Source organism: Micropterus salmoides, unplaced genomic scaffold (genome assembly GCF_014851395.1).
Source record: "Micropterus salmoides isolate LMB-PRFRI ecotype aquatic unplaced genomic scaffold, ASM1485139v1 Ms_hic_scaffold_16, whole genome shotgun sequence".
Lineage (NCBI taxonomy): Eukaryota > Metazoa > Chordata > Actinopteri > Centrarchiformes > Centrarchidae > Micropterus > Micropterus salmoides.
The window spans coordinates 9,476,599-9,499,574 of NW_024040707.1; the positions used below are offsets into that span (position 1 = coordinate 9,476,599).

At 37.1% G+C, this 22,976-nt stretch overlaps 2 protein-coding genes across 2 annotated transcripts; both read left to right on the forward strand.

The window, feature by feature from the left end:
* Positions 1-3,020: 3,020 nt before the first annotated feature.
* LOC119905998 (glucose-induced degradation protein 8-B homolog) lies at positions 3,021-9,117 on the forward strand. Its single transcript, XM_038723457.1, has 5 exons — positions 3,021-3,196; positions 3,512-3,639; positions 3,747-3,943; positions 4,804-5,001; positions 7,976-9,117. Exons 2-5 carry the CDS (start codon positions 3,519-3,521, stop codon positions 8,147-8,149), a joined length of 690 nt encoding a protein of 229 aa, XP_038579385.1. The 5' UTR covers positions 3,021-3,196; positions 3,512-3,518; the 3' UTR covers positions 8,150-9,117.
* A 744-nt stretch (positions 9,118-9,861) lies between these two features.
* On the forward strand, positions 9,862-21,213 carry LOC119904921 (solute carrier family 17 member 9-like). The gene is made up of 13 exons (XM_038721542.1): positions 9,862-10,007; positions 12,456-12,653; positions 12,793-12,932; positions 13,437-13,536; positions 13,629-13,753; positions 14,513-14,609; positions 14,712-14,808; positions 14,982-15,069; positions 15,173-15,207; positions 15,690-15,805; positions 19,075-19,130; positions 19,228-19,257; positions 19,412-21,213. The coding sequence occupies exons 1-13, from the start codon at positions 9,901-9,903 to the stop codon at positions 19,582-19,584; spliced, it is 1,362 nt and encodes a 453-aa protein (XP_038577470.1). The 5' UTR covers positions 9,862-9,900; the 3' UTR covers positions 19,585-21,213.
* The last annotated feature ends 1,763 nt before the right edge of the window (positions 21,214-22,976 follow it).

Here is a 22,976-nt window from a genome sequence, read left to right on the forward strand (position 1 = left end):
GAAATAGTCCAGCACATCACTGCCCATAAAGACCAATTAACAGCTTACATTTTTTAACAACTAAACAAACAAGGTGAACTTTAGAGATAGAGACTTTGTTGCCATTTGACAGAGCCAGGCATTTCCCTGTTTCTAGTCTTTATGCTAGGCTAACCAGCTTAAGATTTACTGTCACTGACATTAGAGTCTTATCAATTTTCTGATTTAACTTTCCACCAGAAAGGGAATAAGTGTATGTTGAAGTGTTCTATATGTTGGGTTTCTAGTCTTTTGCCAAATGCATGACTGCCTAACTGATTTTACACATGACCTCTGCATTAGGGCTTGAGAGATAATATTTTTAACATTTCCATTTAGCTGCTTTGGTTTCAGTGTCCTGGTATTGGTACGGTGCATGTTGGCTCACTGTCACTTTCATGGCTTAAGGGGACACTTGAAGACAACATATCTAAGGCCTGCGCTGATTACAGAATACAGAAGATATGCCTACATGAAATTGAGACCAACAATGGAATCAACCACATTCCTTCACCAGTTGAATGTTGCCTGTCCTAAAAGAGGATGTGCTAATTTGAGATGTGGAAGCGATTCAAGCCACAGTTATTGCCACCGAAAGGAAACATGGAATCCTAAGTGATGTCGTCTGTGCGTGTTCCCACAGAAACAAATCTTTTCTCTGTATAATACTGGGCGGATGATTCAATCCTGACATCAACCATCTGTGTGTCTAATGTTTCAGCTGTTGTCAAACACCTGACCAACTCTTTGGGACAATCTATATACAGTCTACGCAATCTACGAACTGGGGTGTCATGTCTGGATAATCCACAGAGAAAGCAGGGCAGATCCCTCGGGGCCATGAGCCATCCAGGGGCCCCCAAAAGACACTATTTTGTTCCTTAAACCAAACAGAGAATAATTAATATGCAATAGCTAAGGTTATACCACAGCCACCACAGCCATGATTAAGTTTTATTAGTTCCATGTGTTTATTTCCCTGCAATATCAAATGTCTGCCATGAAAAATCAATATTGCTATTATTTATTCATAGGGCAATTATAATCCCCCACTTCTGCTAGACTCCACTGACATATAGGTAAGAAACCCTCACACTGTCATAACTCCCATACTCCCACACATATTACATTATTTATTTTAACTCCTCCTTTAAGCACACAAACTTTGGTTTAACAGTATATTTATGTAACATTTTAATGAAGGATTGAACATCATTCTTCCAAAAGATAGATCCATCACAGACCTACAGCTAAAGTTTCCTTTAAATTAACTGTAACCACAATGTCATTCTCTAACCTTACCTTTTGTCATCTGTGATGATTTCCGTGGCTGAATCATAATCATTTTATTAAGTGTTTGTGGTTGTAATATTAATTTCAGACACAAGAGGCTGAAGTGCATCACTACTCAATGTTCTAAATGGGACTAAAAGCATGTTTTCTTTCAGATGAAGAGCCGATTAAAATACATTTCAAGCAAAAAGAAGAATATGACAGTAATGTTACGTAACTAGCAAATACACAACATATGTAACCTACATTATGTTTAGAGTGTATGGAGAAATTAAAACTTAAAACATGAATGATTTTAGTCCTGTTTAAAACAGGGGGTTGTGGCACATGTCAGCCTCTTAAGGCTGAAGTGAGTATTACAACAACAAACACATGATCCTGACAAAAAACTATTTTCACCTGCCAAAACCTTCTTTTTTTTAACCTGTTTTCAAAGATGGAAAAAAAGTAACATTTTTTTTTTTTTTACATGTTTCACAGGGAAAGATCTCAAAATCTGTGAGAAATCAATTTAGATCAGACTTTGAAAATGGATCCAGATTTGTTTTTTCACACTGTTTTCTTAGGGCTGTAAGACAGTATATTAGGGACATTATAGATAAATTTATCACTTTAATCTCAGAGAATATTTGTTTTCAAGTTTAGTACTTGAATTTCAGAAATCCTTTCTCTAAATAATGCCCTCTCCCTGCCTTTCTAATTTATTTGTTACCTATGACTTATAATATATATAACATAATACGCCTTCGTACTATTTACATCCTCATCAAACCATTCCCTGAACCCTCATGACCTGCATGGAAGCATCTGGATTTGTTACTCATATCACAATGAAACTTCCCAAGCTAAATGGATACCTACACAAATACAAGCTTTTTTGAATTACAATTTTATGTATTTTTTTATTTTTAATATGCAAATGAGCAAGTACCTCATTAAATGTGTGCTGATTTGCATATCACAAATCCATTTTCCAGCATATTGGTAGGGGTCAGATGGATCTTTTTTATTTATTGTGATAATATACCAAAAGGCCAAACATTTACAGAATGCTTTATCAAAATATAATTTTTTCATGGATTGATTCAAAATATACCAGTCATGTGGATTATGGACTATTTCCCCCCACGTTTACAGATAAAATACTGCATAAAATGAGTATGATAAAAGATATTTAAAAAAATTTCTGGCTCGCTATAAGACCTAAGAAATAGTGTGTAAAATCATGATAGATATGTGATATATGAAGTAGCCAACATTGTGCTCTAGAAAACAAGCATTCAAATGATATATTATTCAATATGGACAGTTTTAAAAAGACCACTTGAACTTTTACATGGAAAATGAAAATTAACAAATATGCATTTTAAGCGGCCTGCGGTTAACAGACTGGGTATAACAGGCAAATAATAATGCTTAAATGTATATTATTCCAGATTGTTTATGTATTTTACGAAAGTAGGCCCTATGGTAATAATAGTTGCAAAATGGAATCTGAAAATTCACAGATTAAAGCAAAATTATGATTTTGGACAATGGTGTCTCGTCTTAACTTAACAGATATATAATATCGATAAACTATATTAAAAAAAATCTATCAGATTGGATTTCACCGATTCGCTGCACTGACTGTTGTTCCTCGGCAACCGTGATGTCACCGTCGTCGTCCAATCGAAGAGCTCGTAGGACTGACTGACCTATCGCGAGATTATCACATTAGCTTGGTTAGTTAGCTAGCCGCGAAAAGCTTGAGCTTGACTGTGTACCCGCAGTTTTACAGTTTTATTCTTCTTAACGCACAGAGAGGGCTTCGCATTTTTGTTTGATTATTGATTCTCACACCTGTAAGAAAGGATAATCGCCGCCCGGACCTTGTGTTTGCACGGTAAGTTGAGTAAACAGTCTGCTAACTAGCCATGGCTGTTGCCCTGAAGGAAATGGGTTTGTTTTGGAAGCCTCGAAGAATTTCCAAATGATTTTTTATCAGTGATAGCAGGCGCTCAAACGCTATTCAAGTACATACATATCGTGTCTATTGTTTTGATATTAATTTGTAATTTTTGTCAGTAGCGTTTGTTTTCCTTATTTTCGCTTAATCCTTAATATCGGTCTCTGTGCGGCTGTAACGTTCATGTAGGTACAAACTGTGACCAAGCTGTGTCAGTCTTGCTCACATTTCGCTGTATTTCCAAAAATCCAGAATCCCAATGATGAGTTATGCTGAAAAGCCAGAAGACATCACAAAAGAAGAGTGGATGGACAAATTAAACAATGTTCATATACAGAGGGCGGACATGAATCGGCTCATTATGAACTACCTGGTGACAGGTGAGGCATGCAGCTTGACCACAGTGATTGTGAGCTTAAAACGACTTGTGCAAGTCAAAAGACATTATTCATAACTATCCTGCTGTATCTCTTTCACATGTTCCAAGAGGGATTCAAAGAGGCTGCGGAGAAGTTTCGGATGGAGTCTGGGATCGAGCCAAGTGTGGACCTGGACTCCTTGGATGAAAGGATAAAGATTAGAGAGATGATCCTGAAGGGACAGATTCAGGAAGCTATTGCACTCATCAACAGCCTACACCCAGAGCTGCTTGACACCAATCGATACTTATATTTTCATCTGCAGGTACATTTACATATACCTTTGTAATCGCTGTCAGTAGTTCTGATTTTTAGTATGCGCCACTGTGAACTGGAAAGTAGCTGGAACCAAATTATGCAGATCATGTTAGTTGTAGACAGCGGATGTTAGCCTCAGATTTATGGGGTGAACTTCACAGACTTTAGAAATGAACAATAACAAATCTTTTCTTAACAGCAGTGAGAATAAGGCACAGAAACACTATTGAAGTGTAGTGAAAGTTAGGGCTGGGCAATAATACAATAATCATAATGATCCTGATATAATTTTCCTCAATAACAGTATAGCAAATGTTCAATAAATGTTTGATTTTATTCATTTGAATCATGAATGAATAAGCACTTAATTTTTTTATCCAGATATTTTTTGCTGAGGGACAAGGGACTTAAAAAATATTTTACTAATGTATATTTGTTGAAAAAAGATTTTATAATTGTTTTGAATGTTCTACCTCAGATTTTTTAAGTGATCAACTGTTTAGCATCAAGTGTTTTTCATGTTCTGACCATAAAAAATAGTTAAAAACCACAATTAACCGTCTTGTTTGTTCAACTTTCACTCAGGTGCAAAAATCAGCTAAATTAACGTGATAATTATCGATATAGGCTGAAATAACAATTTTTTTGTCATGATAACAGTTTTTGACCACATTGCCCAGCCTAAGTGAGAACTGTTAAAATGTGAATAAACATTTAACCCCCTCCCTAACCAGAATGTAAAACCTGTACCTGATGAAATTATGTTCTTTGTTATCTTTCGGTCTGGTTAAATAGGAAAATATTGTGATACTGGATAAAGCTTGATTTTCAACATTCACTGCTTGTACTTCATTTCCGCTTTTGCAGCAGCAACATTTGATTGAGTTAATCAGGCTAAGGGAGACTGAGTCAGCGCTGGAGTTTGCCCAGACACAGCTGGCCGAGCAAGGGGAGGAGAGCCGCGAGTGTCTGACAGAGATGGAGAGAACACTAGCCCTTCTGGCCTTTGACAACCCAGAAGAGTCGCCCTTTGGAGACCTGCTCAACATGATGCAGCGGCAAAAGGTAGATGCTAGCCTGATGACCAGACTGAACTGTTATTTCGTTTCACTTCACTGTTTCATCTCGTGATTTGAATCACGGAAAAAATGAGAGACGTGGGAGGCAATTTTAGGGAGCTTTCACACCTGAAGTTCAGTACATTTGGAAAAAAAGTCACGTTTTATCCTCTGTAATATTATAAAATGTTTCTCTCCCCTATTTGTATCCTAGGTCCTGTGTCTTTTTAGTTCTGGTCTGTGTCATGTTCACAGTAACTTTTTACATATAAACCCAAAAGCTGTAACCATGATGTTTTATCAGCAGTTTTGTTTGCAAATTGACCACATGTGGTCATTATGACAGAGACGGGACAGAAAAGAAGCATCTTGTACAGCAACACTATCGGGGATATTATTGTGGGATCGTTATTTAAAACACTTTTTAATGGAATTGATGAACTACTATAGTACACAGAACAGGATACAAGCAGTGGTGTTTCTTTCTATTGCTGATCTGAGAAAATCCCCGCCTTCACATGCTGATGTCACTACATGTTGTTGTGTTTATTATAAAATTGCTTCCTGAACAGTTCAGCAAATTATTTAATAGTACATTATCTTTTGAAATAATCAAAAAAAATCACCAATCTACTGTGAAAATACAAAGCTGATTGAGACAAGGGATGGGTATTGTTGTGATTTTATTAATACTACTAGTAGTATTGATACTCCTTTCTTTTTCATTACAAAATAATTGCTTTTAAAAAATGTTATTAAAAAATAATACATTCAGAACAGGGTAAGAATTGAATATTTTAAATATAACGGTTGTTTCTAGAGCAGCAACAGTAATCTTTACAATAGCAAAGTCATTATATAAACTAGGGCTGCTTGATTATGGAAAAAATCCTAATCACGATTATTTGGGATGATTACTAATTGACTTAGGAAACTTCATGCATTTGTTGAACTCTGTTAATATAGGCCTATGCATTGCCCCCCAAATCCCAAATTGCCCATTAAATATAACATAGTAATCCAACATTATTTACTTTAAACAGCGTTTTAGAGGAAAGAAGATGACAGCAACGCAGTGTTTGCCCTAGGTTGACTTCTTAGGGTGAGCGGTTGGGCTGCCGAGGTGTTCCATGTGTGGGTGGGCTTAGTAGTGTTAATTTTGTCAGTCGTTGTAAAATTTAGTCTTAGTCCTGTGTCAAATGTCCTTGTTAGTTTTTGTCATATTTAGTCCACTGTATACTTTTTTTTTTTTTTTAAATCAAGTTTTAGTTTACTAAAAGTCTGGAAATTTTAGTCATTAACCATCATTTTAGTCTTTTCTATCTCATTAGTGTAATTTTGAGTAATATTTTGGTCAATCTGCTCTAACCAATCATTTTTGTCTTTATTTCACTTTATTTCACATAGATAATGTTTTGTAAAATTTGAATGTTAGCTTTGTTCTCTTTTTTATTGCAAAGGAGACATTAACTTACTTCAATTGCCAGGTGGTTAGCCTTGATATGCTGTTTCATGTTCGTAGTGTTTTTAAAAAAAATCACTGAATGATCACTGTTCAAGTGAAAATTTAGAAGGAGAAAATATGACCAGTAATATTTTGTCTCCTCATCATACAGAAAGAAAGAGATTTTATTAATGTTTTTATTTTATGAATTACATTTTAGTCTCGTCATTTTTTGGGAACAATATTGCATGTTAAGATAGTCACAGTCAGTGTTTAAGTACATTGTCACCGTCTCGTCATCGTCTTGTTTTAGTCACGGAAAAAAAGGTCGTTGACAAATATATTTCGTTTAGTTTCGTCTGATGAAAGTAACACTAGGGCTTAGCAGGTGACAGGTTAACTTCTTAATTAGACAACAGTTAACTGTTGTGTTCTGTCGGGAGATGCAGTGACTTAAACCAATGGTGAGGAAGAAAGTATAAATTATATGTGATTCGTTAAGCCATGAGTAGAAGAAAAGTCTTAAGTGTAAAATTTCGGATGTTTACTAAGAAGTTATAGTAGTTATAATCCCCGGTCATCTTGGCTTGAGCTGAACTAAACTTCAGCCTGGCTGAATGAGTTTGGGTGTTTAGGGAACGACCGCTGTAGAGCATCACTGCGAAACGGAATGTGGCGCAGTCATTGTTTTATCTCTTTTCACTTGTTTTCGTAATCATTTGAAGCCAAAATTGTAATTGAAAATTAAATTTGATTAATTTCCCTGATATAAACTCAGTATCTCACTGGAAACCAGAATAAATAATTTTCCTGACATCAAAATACTGAGGGAAGTTTAGAAAGAATGAAAAACAGTCAGTATCAGTCCTTCTTCCTGTGGCTGGTTTGTCTCAGCCAGCAGCAAACTAAGCAAATCAGACTAGATACAGCCAGTTTTTGTTTAACCTTGCACAGCGATCGAGCTGTGCTTGTGTAAAACATATTGGTGGTGGATGAGAGACTGCAGACCGAGCAGATTAAAATATCGCTGTTTACATGTTGATGCTTGTTGAACAAGTGTTTAGGCTTTTTACCTGCAAAGGTTTTATTGCACGTACTTACAGTAACGAGCGTAGTTGTTGTCAACTCAAATAATATTGGAGTTATCTTCACTTGACCTGGTTCACTTCACTGTCTCCACCGTGGCTTCTCCGACTTTGCTCTGTGTGTGTGTGTGTGTGTGTGTGTGTGTGTGTGTGGGGTAGTGCCAATAAAAGAACCTTTAATGTTGGAGCAAGACCCTCCCTCTCAGTGTTGTTCAATCTGCACTAGAGATCAATTGACAACTTTTACACCAGACTGGACCAAATGGGCAAAAGCACAAGGGTTTGAACTGAAACCAAACCGGTTAAGAGTGAAAGCACCCTTAGTGGAAACAGGCTTCTAAATTTTTGCTTGTTGTTGAGGTGTTTCAGACTGTGTGTCCACATCAAGAATCAGAGTGAATGTAGGCGATGAATGATTAAATATTAAATTAGTTTATTTCATTTATGCATAGGTATGGAGCGAGGTGAACCAAGCTGTGCTGGACTATGAAAACAGGGAGTCAACGCCCAAACTGGCTAAACTCCTGAAGTTACTGCTGTGGGCGCAGAATGAGCTGGACCAGAAGAAGGTGAAATATCCCAAAATGACTGACCTTAGCACGGGCACCATTGAGGACCCCAAGTGAACATAACAGACAACCACCTTCCATGTCCCCTTAATTTATAATCAGTCAGTGACTGTGTGACAACCAGGTAACATATATGTATAAACAAATGCTACGTTGTTTTTTTTTTTTTTTTTTTTTTTTTTTCATGTTTCATTCATGAGAGTTAAGACTTAACTCATTGTGCAAACTGTAAATTGCTGTATTTGCAAATCGACAGATAAATACTAATCCTGGATTTTTAGATAGATCTCGGAGACAACAAAAAATTAAAATTGCTGTTTTATATTTTTCCTTTCTTAAGCCTAAGCCAGTTGTATTATTTATTGTGACCATTTTCCCCACCAAGACTTCATTTAGCCAGAAAGGGAGATAGTGGTATGAAAAAGTATTAATACTTTGCCGTGTGTGGAGTCAAAAGCTAAGCTCCCCTAAACCAAGAGGAGTTTGACTGTAAAGGTGTAATCTTTGAAACGCGATTGCCCTTTTTTCAGTGACGATATGTTTGGGTTGAGTGCACACACTGCAAGAAATAGGTTTTTAAATTATACATTTAATACACAAAATGCGAGTATTTTTCAATTAAATGGCAAGATACACTTTATTAATGCAATGGACTTTTAATTGATGTAATATTTTATGATTTCATTTTGTATTGTTTGCAGATTTGCTATAGAATCAGCAACTTGCTTTCTTCGCCTTGAAATCTGATTGTACCTTTTACAATACGTCTACGGGATGAACTGCCCTGCAAAATTATAATTTCACAAGTGCGTTTGAGAGGATGAAATATGTCCTGACTGACGGGTTGAAATCAGAGATGGCTTTCTGACTGAGTTTAGCCCCTCAAGGCCTTTTCTAAGCTACAGTATGCTCCGCCCTCAGCATGCGCCATGTGGTTATGTTTGTTTTGATGTTACAAAGCGTTGCAGTTAGGATCATGTTCTGCAAATCCCATTGATGCTTGAAAAAAAAAAATAAAAAAATCAGATCCTTCGGTCAAGAAATGCTAATAAATGGTGGGGCCAATTACAACAACTTTGAAAATTTAAAATCTTTTCATACTGGAATGAATTCTTTTGTTAATTGGCTTTGTTTTGGTAATAAATAACAATGATCAACAGCGACATTTAGAATCTGAACAGGCCTCACTGTTCATTTAGTCACTTTTAAAGCTGTTAGTATTTTTACTTTAACTGCATGCAAGTGTATCTTCTTTTTTTTAAATGGGAAAAGGCACTTGTGCTTGTTTGGTTTGTTTATATATATATATATATATATATATATATAAACTTGCTGCTAGTTGTCCATCCTTAATTTCTTTTAAGGTTGTCTTTATAAATATTGGCTTTGACGAATACTGAGTCCCAGAGAGCTCACATCCCTTTTATTATTCAACATTTTTAAGATCAGATTTGCAATTATTAAAATAAACAAAACTTTTGTGAACCATACAAGAGTTGTTATTCCATTTTCTGAGTTGAGTGTGCAAGTATGCAGATTTTATGGGCTGATGATGGTTTTAAAAACCAAATTCTTGAAACAACAAATACACTCTCTCTCACTCTGTTATTTATAGAGGCAATATGTAAATTTTGTACCCTGTAAAAGGTCAATCTTGCTAAACACAAGCCGGTGCAAATTTTTTGTAGTTTTGTTCAAACAAGTTTTACCTGTTTGGCCCCTCTACTTGAGGAAGTGAGATATAGCTGAAGCACCTCTGAGTGCCAGAGAGTTGCACTGATCACGGAGAAGACACCACTGTTGTCTGAATGGCTGAAAAGCACACATCAGGAGATAGGAATGGCTTGGATCCTAAGGTTTACACAGCCACAAATTCTACTGAAGAAGAGCAAGAAGACCAAAACCTGTGGCCCAGGTAAGAGTGCACAAGATTTTAGATTTAAAGTTTAGTTTATAGGCTGCACTGTCCTGCAGTTCCTAAAAAGTGTTGTGTTAATGTTTAACAACATATTGCCTTCTTATCATCACAGTCTAGGGGTGGCTGGATATGGGTAATAAACAGGATTAGGCTACTGTGGATAGATCAGGATAATTTAACATAATTACTCATGGATTTAGGAAACATCATGCATTTGTTGAACCTTTAAAATCTAATGTTTAATGTTTTTTAAATTATTATATAGATATTGCCCCAAAAATCCTAAATATCCCATCAGGTCAAGTATAGTAGCCTAATCCAACATTATCAACTTTAAACGGCATGTTAGAGCAGAGGAAAACAGCAATGCAGTGTTTCCCCCCAGGTGGACTGCTTGGGGGCGTATTGGGCTTGTGTGTGGAGGTGGGGTTTTAGCAGGTGACAGATAAACGACTTAGGTTGACATCAAGTCGTTACGAATTGAGCCGTGGTGTTCTGTCAGGAGATGCAGGGACTTTAAACAAATAATAGTATAAATAATATGTAATTTGTTAACCTATGCTTAGAGGAAAAAGTGTAAAGCTATTCTGCCCTAGGCTTAAGATAGTAATGTTGACTAACAAATTATAATAAGCCTAGTTAGCTAACCCACGTCATCTTTGCTCGAGTTAAAGATGCCACAGCCTGGAGTGTGAGTTTGGGCTTTTAGGCAGTGTGTGAACGATACCGTGGCTTTCAGGGGAGCTGGTGATTAAGGCTTATATTAATGGGTGTGGTGGGAGTAAGAAAGGGTGTTGGGCCGAAACCAAAAGGGGCAAGCGAGGAGCGACGAGAGGCTGTTTTCACGCAACCTATACCTAACCTATAATGAAGTAGAATGGAGTGAAGTTTATGATGTTGCACCACCAGGATTCGAAGGCGCGACGACAAGAATAGTATGCAGGCCGTGCATCAGTATCTTTTATTACAGTGAATTAGGTAAGTTTATTTGCAGCATTTACAATAATTATATTATTTGAAGGTCTACAGCAAATTAGTGATGAAATACCCACATGCATGAGTTTACTCATGATGATGAAGATGATCAGAAAAATGGAAATGCACTGCATAAATAGCATATTGTCAATAGCCTATTTTAGAGACCCCTCCAAAATTTCACAAATCACTCTTATAGGGGAGCAGGTGGCCTATAAGAGGAACCAATGTCTCCATGGCTCTTCTGTAGTTCGCACCCTGCTTTAAATGAAGACAAGACAAAACGAGAGCATCATTGAAACGCAATGCGACGCAATAATCGTTTTACCTCGATTATATTATTTCACTGATTTTGGCACAAACAATTCCCACTTACAAAACTGCTAATTCCATTGAAAATGAATAACATTTTCTTATTTAAAACAACCAGGGTTGATTATCTCAGGGTCTTCTGCATATTAGTTTATTAAGTTAAGTTAAGTATGTTTTTGTCACCACTGTCAGATGTCAACACCATCAGGTTTCATGTTAGACGGTGGTAACACATATGGTGTTGACAGAAACATCCAAATCATTCACAAAGGAGGCTTGAATACTATGTATGATCATAATAAATAGTAACATGGCTTGTAATGTTTCACTGACATCTATTTATACTACATCATTTCCCCTTTGTTTCTTCAACACATACTGTAGTTCTACAGTATTTTCTTACTATAATGCAATGTCTAAAAACATAAATTGTTCTTCTTAAGAAATTTCTCCTAATACACCCGACAGAACAGTTTGGGCTGACATACACCGCAAAAGAGAAGGACCAATTAATAGGCTACTGCCACCACCATCAGCTCTGTGTCACCACCGTCAGATGGATCTTTCTTTGTTTTAAATTTATATGGTACAATCTGTTACTACAATGCAGTTGATTTATTAAAGTCATGGTCACTGAAATTAAAAATGTGTTTTTTATGCCCCAAATTGTTATTTTGTATACTTAATGCTAATGAGAATGTAACGGACCACCGTCACTATGGTTGAGCATGCGCTGTGACAGCCATACCAACTAGCTCTGGCTCTTTGACGTTGTGGTCAAGTTCCATGTTTGGTACCGGGTACCAAATCCGGGTGGGGTGACTGCCCTTTCCGTCACAGAGAACATTGCATGATGTATAAGTTTGTAATAGAGTTCATGTGAAATAGTATAACAAAAGTTAATATTCAACATTTAATAACATATATGTACCTATGGTGTAGAAACAATGATTTTAAAGCTCTAAATCATTATAAGACTAACTGCAAACAGTTGTAAGGATGTATTTTCCTGGTTCACAGAGCAGCTAGCATGGCTGACTCTCCTTCTTCTTCTTGTTTTATTAACATTGACTACTCACCTGGTTACTGCTCTGTTGTTAGTTACAGTTATTTTGATCCATGTCATTAAGCAGAAACTGTTTCCCTTCATGCTCACAGACCTCTGTCTCAAAAATGGACCCTGACGCTGTTTATGGGCACCTGCCTCCTCTACTGTGCCAGGATGGCAATGCCAATCTGTGCAGTGTCAATGGCAACCTCTTTTCACTGGAGCAAGATCGATTCTGGCCTGGTTCTGGGTGGTTTCTTCTGGGGTTACTGTTTGACACAGATCCTGGGAGGACACACCAGTGACAAGTAAGCAGTTCAAATAGTCAAACAGAATAGCATGACTTCACACGGCTCTCCTTAAACAATGAGCTAGAAATTTCAAGGGAATATTTATTGTTGAATTAGGTTTAGAGTTTCAGGATTTAACTGTTTGTTCTTATATTAGAGTGGGAGGAGAGCGTGTCCTGTTCATATCTGCGGCCTCGTGGGCTCTGATCACAGCTGGCACTCCTCTTCTGGCCCAGATAGGCTCTCACACCCTCGCTCTCATGACTATGGCCAGGTTCCTTATGGGACTACTGCAGGGTGAGTATTGAACCAGTGACATTTCTATTCATATAAGCACTTAGAGGATTGGTTCAACATTTTGGGAAATACCCTTGTTCACTTTCTTGCAAAGAGTTAGATGAGAAGATGGTCACTACTCTCATGTCTGTACAATAAATATGAAGCCACAACTGGCAGCCGCTTAGTTTGCTTAGCATAAAGACTGGACACACAGGGAAAAAGCTAGCCTAGCTTTCTCCAAAGGTAACAAATCCACCTACCAACACCAACAGCTCACTAATTAACAGACACGAGAGCTTTTTAACAAAACCATGCTAGCTGTTTCCTCCGTTTCCAGTCCTTATGCTAAGCTAAGCTAACCAGCTGCTGGCTTTACATTTTTCATGTCATATATAGTGTGCAGACATGAAAGTCCAAACTATTTCTTTAAATAAATGTGCCAGTGCTGCAGGAAATATAAATGCATTCAATTTACCAACGGTGACTGATTACATGAATACTGTGTCTTATAATGCCTTACAGGCATTTTTTTCCCATCTTTGGCCAGCCTTTGCTCACAGCGTGTAGTGGAAGAACAGAGAGGGTTTATAATGAGCACCATGCACAGTGGTAGCTATCTTGGGTATGTTTCTCACACACACACCAATTCACAGATAAACACACGCTCTATCTCTGACAATACCTTTTTAATTTTGCTTTTTGTTGCTCTCTCAGAACATTGTTAGCTGGTGGGATGGGGTCCCTGATGCTGGACCTGTACGGCTGGGAAAGCATGTTCTACAGTATTGGTATCTTGTCCGGACTCTGGGCACTCTTTGTTTGGCTGTTTTTCTTAAAAGGTACAGTAACTACACCAGTCAGTCATGTATCGCTGAATAATGAAGTGACCATAGGTTGTCACTTTGCTGTCCTAAATGAAAAGTACAGCTAAATGACCGTGCCTCTGCTTTTAGCCACACTAGCGGCATAGGCCCACCACTTCAGTCCACACTGTATTTGTGGATGGATAGCCACGCTATTTTGTACAGTTATGGTCCCAAGAGGATGAATCCAATGACTTTGGACTTTTTTTTATCTAATCAGTTTATCAAGTGAAATACTTCAAGATACATTGCCACAAAATTTGGCACAGACATTCATGGTCCCCAGGGATGAAACCTATTCACTTTGGTGATCCCCTGACATTTCCTCTAGTGCCAACATGAGGTTGACACTTCTGGTTTTGAGTGAAATGTTTGAACAACTCTTGGATGGTTTACACATTCATGTTCCCCTCAGATCATATTGATGACCCCTTAGCTTTCTGTCCAATACTTTGATTTATGACCAAATACCTGCAAAACTAATGACATTCCCATCTGCCCCAGCTTTGTGTTTAGAGCTAATTAACAAATGTTGGCATGCTAACACGCTAAACTAAGATGGTGACCATGCTAAACAACATATCTGCTAAACATCAGCATGTTAGCATTGTCATTTTGAGCAGCTGAAGTCACAGAGCTGCTAGTGTGGCTGTGGACTCTTATTTGTACTGTGTTGCTAAATGATAAACACTGTGACATACAACAGTCTAATATAATAAACAATGTGTGGTTCAGGTTACGTTGCTCCCAAGCGGAAAGAAACAAGCAAAGACTCACAATGGAGTTTGTCAAGAACACGCTGGCAGAGTCTTTTGAAGAAGCCACCTATCTGGTACAGCTGTTCTTTAATCCTTCACCGTTTATCACTACATGGTTATTTGAGTTTTCAGCCTAACCCTACCTTTCTCTCTGTCTTTGTAATTTTCTTCCTAAGGGCCATGGTGTTTGCTCACATGTGCATATGCAGCACAAACTACACTTTATTGTCATGGTTGCCAACATACTTTAAAGAATCATTTCCACATGCCAAGGTATTTGTTTTCACCACTATATGTTAGCCAATAAACAGAACAGCTTAACTGTAACCTAGATTGTTCCATGTTGACACTTCAGGCTTTACACACATTCATGTCACTACCACATTGTTTAAATTCCGTAAGAAGACTGGTCAGTTTTTCCCCTGTCAACATGTCTATTTTTGCAGGAATGTGTATATAATGTAACTCCATGGCTAGTTGCAATTCCATCAGCATTTGGTGGAGGATATGTTTCAGATTTTCTTATCAGACAAGGTAACAAACAAGTCATTTTTCTTTTATTGTGGTATCTTTTTTTAGGTTAGTTACTATACTTGTTGAACTGATGTTAAAAATTATGTTTATTTTTTTTCTGTAGGATATCGTGTAGCGTCCGTTAGAAAGATAATGCAGGTAAGTGTGGAAAAACACGTTGTGATTGTACAATCATTCAGTGTGCACCATAGTTGTGTGATTAGAGAACAAGTGTGTTGTCTGTGTGGTGAAAGGTTTGTCCTGTCTAGCTGGTGGGGTGTTCATGTTGGAATTTTTCAAACATGTAATTACAGGCCTTAAAGTTCCCCCAGGGAAAAATATGTACAAGTACAGTGAACCATTGTTACATTTTGAGCTATGTTAAATGTATTCCTTTTGTAAGAAATAAATTAAAAAACAAAGTCATGTATGGTTCATGTATTGACTTATAGATTAATGATGTAAACAAACTGAATCAAACACTTGACTAAGTTTTTATACCCTTATTGGTCTGAATGAATACTAATCTCAATCTAATTGAGAGTGATAGTAAGTCCTGTGTTGTGAATACTACTTGCTATTTACTTTTAGATTGTGGACTGTGCCTTTTGTAAACATCTCATATGTCTTTCCATCCTCAGTTCTTTGCCATGGGTGTATCGAGTATTTTTATTATGCCTCTGTCTGGAGCGGTCACATTTACTTCTGCCGTGATTTGCGTCTCTGGTACCATCGGTTTGTCAACCTTCACCAGCAGGTATGTTAGATTATTAAAATGAGTTTGCCTGTGTGTTTAAACTGTTTAAACAACCTCAAGTATTGTTATGAAAGAAAGATGTGTGTGTGAAATTAAGCTAAGTCAATATTTAAAGGATAATACAGACATTATTTTATATTTCTGTTATTGCCAGTGTTTGAAGAAGTGAAATACCGCTATGGTAAAAATACTCTTAAAAAAGTCTTACAATGAAGATTTCATACGTACAACAGTATTAACAGCACAATGTACTTATGTATTAATAATTTCAGATAGTGTTTTAGATTAGAATATTATTACTGATGCTTTAATACGTAAGCAGCATTTTAATGTTTCAACTGATTGACGTGGAACTACTTTAAATACTGTTGGATATTTTAATCTATACATTAAAATACAGTATGTATATTTTATGAATTGATCCCATGTTTTATTTGTAAAATCTTAATCTGTAAAGTAACTTGTAGCTATAGCTGTCAGATAAATGTAGTGGAGTAAAATGTACAATATTTCCCTTCCCAAAAAGAAGTAGAAAGTAGCATAAAATTGAAATACTCAAGTAAATCCTAACCCAAAAAGCACCTGAGTAAATGTACTTAGTTACTTTCCACCACTGTTATTCATCAAATTCCAATCAAAAGACCAAAACTAATAATGCATTACTCCGTCTCTCAATACTTTCTGACTTCCCTACCCTCAATTCAACTTTTTTTATACAGAACTTTGCACACAGCACAAATGATTCAAAGTGCTTTACAGTAGAACAAAAAGAAAGGAGACAGGCATAAAAAAAACAATGTTGAAACCAGTACAATTGTGGTGGTGTACTTAAGCCTTCAGTGCCCTGCTCACGCTTTGCTTCTGGCACATGGCTCACCTACAGTGGGTACGGAAAGTATTCAGACCCCTTTAAATTTTTCACTCTTTGTTTCATTGCAGCCATTTTCCAAAAATCAAAAAAGTTCATTTTATTTCTCAGTAATGTACACTCAGCACCCCATCTTGACAGAAAAAAACAGAAATGTAGAAATTTTTGCAAATTTATTAAAAAAGAAAAACTGAAATATCACATGGTCATAAGTATTCAGACCCTTTGCCGTGACACTCATATTTAACTCAGGTGCTGTCTATTTCTTCTGATCATCCTTGAGATGGTTCTACACCTTCATTTGAGTCCAGCTGTGTTTGATTATACTGATTGGACTTGATTAGGAAAGCCACACACCTGTCTATATAAGACCTTACAGCTCACAGTGCATGTCAGAGCAAATGAGAATCATGAGGTCAAAGGAACTGCCTGAAGAGCTCAGAGACAGAATTGTGGCAAGGCACAGATCTGGCCAAGGTTACAAAAAAATTTCTGCTGCAGTTAAGGTTCCTAAGAGCACAGTGGCCTCCATAATCCTCAAAAGGAAGACGTTTGGGACGACCAGAACCCTTCCTAGAGCTGGCCGTCCGGCCAAACTGAGCTATCGGGGGAGAAGAGCCTTGGTGAGAGAGGTAAAGAAGAACCCAAAGGTCACTGTGGCTGAGCTCCAGAGATGCAGTCGGGAGATGGGAGAAAGTTGTAGTAAGTCAACCATCACTGCAGCAATCCACCAGTCGGGGCTTTATGGCAGAGTGGCCCGACGGAAGCCTCTCCTCCGTGCAAGACACATGAAAGCCCGCATGGAGTTTGCTAAAAAACACCTGAAGGACTCCAAGATGGTGATAAATAAGATCCTCTGGTCTGATGAGACCGAGATAGAACTTTTTGGCCTTAATTCTAAGCGGTATGTGTGGAGAAAACCAGGCACTGCTCATCACCTGTCCAATACAGTCTCAACAGTGAAGCATGGTGGTGGCAGCATCATGCTGTGGGGGTGTTTTTCAGCTGCAGGGACAGGACGACTGGTTGCAATCGAGGGAAAGATGAATGCGGCCAAGTACAGGGATATCCTGGACGAAAACCTTTTCCAGAGTGCTCTGGACCTCAGACTGGGCCGAAGGTTTACCTTCCAACAAGACAATGACCCTAAGCACACCGTTAAAATAACGAAGGAGTGGCTTCACAACAACTCCGTGGCTGTTCTTGAATGGCCCAGCCAGAGCCCTGACTTAAACCCAATTGAGCATCTCTGGAGAGACCTGAAAATGGCTGTCCACCAACGTTTACCATCCAACCTGACAGAACTGGAGAGGATCTGCAAGGAGGAATGGCAGAGGATACCCAAATCCAGATGTGAAAAACTTGTTGCATCTTTCCCAAAACGACTCATGGCTGTATTAGATCAAAAGGGTGCTTCTACTAAATACTGAGCAAAGGGTCTGAATACTTATGACCATGTGATATTTCAGTTTTTCTTTTTTAATAAATTTGCAAATATTTCTACATTTCTGTTTTTTTTTCTGTCAAGATGGGGTGCTGAGTGTACATTACTGAGAAATAAAATGAACTTTTTTGATTTTTGGAAAATGGCTGCAATGAAACAAAGAGTGAAAAATTTAAAGGGGTCTGAATACTTTCCGTACCCACTGTAAAAGCTATGCTGTCACTCACACCACCTCCTGCCCCGTCGTACACCACCTGTAGGCTCTGAGTCTACCTTCCCTCAGGTTGTATGTGAGTAATGTGGCTCTGAGCTTTGCGCTTCTTTGTGGAGAGTGAAGAGGTCAGAGCCTAGACAGAAAACGTTTAATGCTGTACATATTATACATTCACATATAATCGTGAATGTGAGCCATGTGAGTTTTCTTTTTAAAAACTGGTTCTTACTGAAGATGTATTTAAAAATACATAAATATCTAGGATCATCTTATTTATTTTATATTATAATTTTTAACATTACTCAAGCAGTAATAAATAGTGTTTATGCAGGGGACTGTTTTCAGCTGAGGATTAATACACATTTGGTGCTCTAGTAAGTATTTAGCAGGATAGTGCGTGTAGGATCGACTCAAAATAAACCACAATGCCCTTATTGTAATGAAGAAACATGTCACCCAATGCAACAGTGGGGCTCACTGATGAATAGGTTTTTTTGACCACAATCAAAAGATATATCAGGCTTTGGATACACGGATAACACTTGTCAGAAGGATTTACTTATTTTTTGTTTTGGTCTTTTCATTGGATGTACTGATAATAATACAAAGATAGAATTTCACCAGACTTATTCTTTATTTCCGGTCATATATGGTATAGTGTTGTGAATGAGTAATTCAGAGTTTTCCTGATTGGATGTGCTGTAGATTTAGCTGATTATGTAATGAGTCTCACTGTGTTTCAGTGGAGTGTCTGTGAATGTCCAGGATCTCACCCCATCATGTGCCGGTGCCATCTATGGTAAGTTTGTAGCAGCCCACATTTCAGTGTCATAAAACTGTGCTAATCTTAGTATTTGTAGATGTGACATTTAATCAGTGTTTCTTTTCTGCAACAGGTTTCATGAATATGTTGGGTGCTTTTATGGGTATGTTTCCAAAATGTTTATTAATTTAAATGTTTTATATAGGAACTGTATGTACTTACTAACTATTATATCTGGTACATGAAAAAGTAAATTCTCCGTTGTTACTACTGATCTCAGATTATCTCTCTTGTCATTTTCCCTGGTGCGTGAACAGGACTGGTGTTGGTCTCCGTGTCAGGTTACCTGATTGAGGTCACGCTGTCGTGGGCCACGGTGTTCTCCCTCATCACTTTAGTAAATGCCACCGGCCTTGGGATTTTTGTCATCTTTGGAGATGTTCGTCGGGTTGACCAGGATGATAACAGCCAGCCAATAATTGTGATTTGACCCAGACATTTTGTTGCAAATACCAGTCTGTATCTGATTTGTGAGACTGGACATTGCATGTAAATGTCTATCCAGATTTGATCACAATTTGTCAAAATGAGAGTTAATTTTTATTTATTCTTATTTAAATTGGCTGCAGAAAAAAAAACACACTGTACAGTATAGTGTACAGTATATATAGAAATGACTGAAGTGTTGGAGGGTATGAAGATGTTTTCTTTGTCATTGCTCTGACAAAGGATTCACAATTTTGCTGAAGTATTTGGAAATACTGCAGATCAGATTGCCTCTCTTGAAAATGAAGGTACCACCTTTTTTTGTTTTTGTGCAGTTGTCTCTCTGGATACACTGTCTGCTAAATGTGACTGCATTGTACAAATGTTTATGACTATTCATATTTAATGTAGAAAGTGTAATTTCCACAAAAATGTTTACATTAACAATAGCTACATGCAACATGCAAGCTGCTGGTGACTAAATCTAAAAACATGGAACATGTTAAGACAACAATATAGCCAAACTCTTATCAGGGCAAATTGAGATCTTCACCAAAGATATTTAAAATGAGCTCTGGTATATGTATTTATAATGAAAATAATATAAATATTTATTGAACTCTTTTAGAAAGTGTTTTTTGTGGCATTGTACAGTTTGGCTTTTGTAAACTGTCAAACTTTTGTACATACGTTTTTGATTCATCTAAATGTTAATGACATGGTTTATTCCCAAAAAGACTCTTTTTGACAGAAAATGTTTGTGTTTTTTTATGTGTGTTGCTTTAATCGAGTGAAATGTTTAAAATAATGAATTTGATTGTATTGATCCACCAAACTGTAGTTCAATCTGCTAAAAGCTGTCATCCATGTTTCTTAAAATTTCTTAATTTCCATTGAGTACTCTTAGATAACACTGGAAATCCATGGCACAAATAATTTATTGGTGTAGAAATACAACAGCCCTGAGATGGACTGGTGACCTGTCTGGGGTGTGCCCCGCCTTTTGCCCGATGTTGACTGGGTTTGGCTCCAGGATAAGCGGTTGACGATGAATGGATGGAGAAATACAACACATTACCAAGGAGTATGAACCACAAACCCATCATTTCCCATATAGCTGCATGTACTGTACATACAGAGATCACATTTGCTAAGAAGGAGATGTAGTAAAAAACTAAATAATGTTAAGGAATTACCAAATCATCAATACATGACATATGTACATTACTTGTACAAATAAAAAGAAATGAAAATTAGACATAACTTATAAAAAATCCCTTCCCCTTACCAAGTTAACAATAATTTACTTCCATTATTTTAGACTCTCAGACCATTTACACTGCCCTCTTTTTTGTTAACTTTGAGAGTCCAGTCAAACAAGTTCATACAATATCAATAACAGGGCAAAATACTGAATTAGACTAAAATATTATTCAAATATTTTTTATTATCTGAATAGCGTCCTCCACCGGCACCTGAACATCGGAGTGCTGGTTTACTGTAAAATAAATAACCTGAGTTAGGTCTTTCAAAAGGAGCAAATGCAATCATAAGTTATTCCTCTGCTAACAAATGTGATGAGGAAGGTTGAAACTCCTCAAACAGCAGCGTTATTATCAAGGTGGAGGTCACATTCATACAATGCAAACATGATACAGCAGAAACCTCCGGGTTTACTTTGGGGTATGTGGCCCACTGTATATACGCAGCAGTGTTTCTCCCACTTCCCACTCTACCCATAGACTTTACATTGTAATGATGTCACAGATTTTAAAAACACTTTTCTCTAGTTTTACCATTATAGTTTTACCGTTAGTTTTTATGCTCCATATATCTGGAACAAACTCCCAGAAAACTGCACTGCTGGAACTGTCAGTTCTTCTAAATCAAGACTTAAGACTTTTCTTTTTACCACTTCCTTTAATTAGATCAAATATAAGGCTGTGGATTAATGTTGTGCACATCACTGTGACTTTTACTGTCCTGTTTTACCCTGTTTCTATTTCCTATTTAACTCTTTAAACTGTATTTTACTCTGTTTTATTTTCTATTTCACCCTTTTAAAAATTATAATTGAATGTGGTTTTTTCTCAATATCCCTTTGTTGCTTTTATATTTTATGTAAAGCACTTTGAATTGCCTTGTTGTTGAAATGTGCTATACAAATAAACTTGCCTTGCCTTATAAAACCCCCATGGACCAAAAAATCCTAATAATATTTATAATCGACCATGTTTACAGTTTGAGTTGTTCTGTGAACAGTTTTACAGATGTTTCTTTTATAATGGTGGCCTCTGGGGAAAATGTTTTTTCAGGCGCAGGGGAATTTTTTGCTGCAATACATCAATGAAAAGAGAAGTTGCCATATTTGGACGACCATAATTTAGTGGATGAACATCATGCTGTATTGAAGAAGACTTAAAACTAGCAATTGAGACCAGAAAGTCATTAGGAAAGTGTTTACTGAGGTAATAAATCAGGTGAGCAATTGGGTCATTTTGTCATACACTTCCACAGAATGGGACTTATTTTTGCAACCAGTGTAGCCCCCTGCTGGCCATTAGAAAGAATGCAGGTTTAAGGCACTTCAGCAATGGCTTCACTTTTCAGACTCAGAGGTTCCCATTTGAGCAGAACCACAGATATTGTATTTTTTATTCCACACATATTCCTTCCCTGTCCTGGCGCCTACGTTATGTTACCCACAGCATCAAGCTGCTTGCATCAAGCAGAGGTGAGCTACAGAGGTCACTTCTTTCCAACTGCACACCTCCAGATTTTTTTCATTCTCAAACTTAGTCTTAAGCCCCAACACGTGTTGACTCAGGTGACATCACTTTATCAGATCTTGAGCAGCTTTCTCTGGAGACACAAAGGGATTTATACAACTTTTTCACACATGCAGTAGAGCTCCCCAAGACCTGTGCCTGAGTTCCCCTTTAAGGAGGACATCTTCCACTATTACAATAGTTTTTGCACAGAAATAATGCAATGGGGGAATCCCAAGTTAATAACAGAGGAGGAAGAAGTTATCCTACTTAAGTAAAAGTAACAATATTACAGTTCAAATGTTACTTAATAAAAGTAAATACTTTACTTACTAAAAGTACATTCTTAAAGTACTAAAAGTAAACATACTCATCATGCAGAATGGCTAATTTGAGAATAATGTGTATTATGTTATTGCATTATAGTTATTGATGCATTCATGTGTTCATCACTTTAATGCTGCAGTTGTTAAAGGTGGATCTTAATTTAATTACTTTATATACTGCTGGGTAGCTTGTGAATTTTCCCTCAGAGATCAATAAAGTCTATTTCTAACCTATAATAATACATCAGAAAGTATTTGTTGATTATATGTTGCATTATTAATCAACTAAATGTAGTAGTAGA

Bases quoted from the DNA above. Each gene is read 5' to 3' on its own strand.
- LOC119905998 (XM_038723457.1), top strand. From the start codon at position 3,519: ATGATGAGTTATGCTGAAAAGCCAGAAGACATCACAAAAGAAGAGTGG. The intron at 3,640-3,746 runs GTGAGGCATGCA...ACATGTTCCAAG, and splicing joins TATGAACTACCTGGTGACAG to AGGGATTCAAAGAGGCTGCG. The intron at 3,944-4,803 runs GTACATTTACAT...CCGCTTTTGCAG, and splicing joins ACTTATATTTTCATCTGCAG to CAGCAACATTTGATTGAGTT.
- LOC119904921 (XM_038721542.1), top strand. From the start codon at position 9,901: ATGGCTGAAAAGCACACATCAGGAGATAGGAATGGCTTGGATCCTAAG. The intron at 14,809-14,981 runs GTATTTGTTTTC...CTATTTTTGCAG, and splicing joins AATCATTTCCACATGCCAAG to GAATGTGTATATAATGTAAC. The intron at 19,131-19,227 runs GTAAGTTTGTAG...TTTCTGCAACAG, and splicing joins ATGTGCCGGTGCCATCTATG to GTTTCATGAATATGTTGGGT.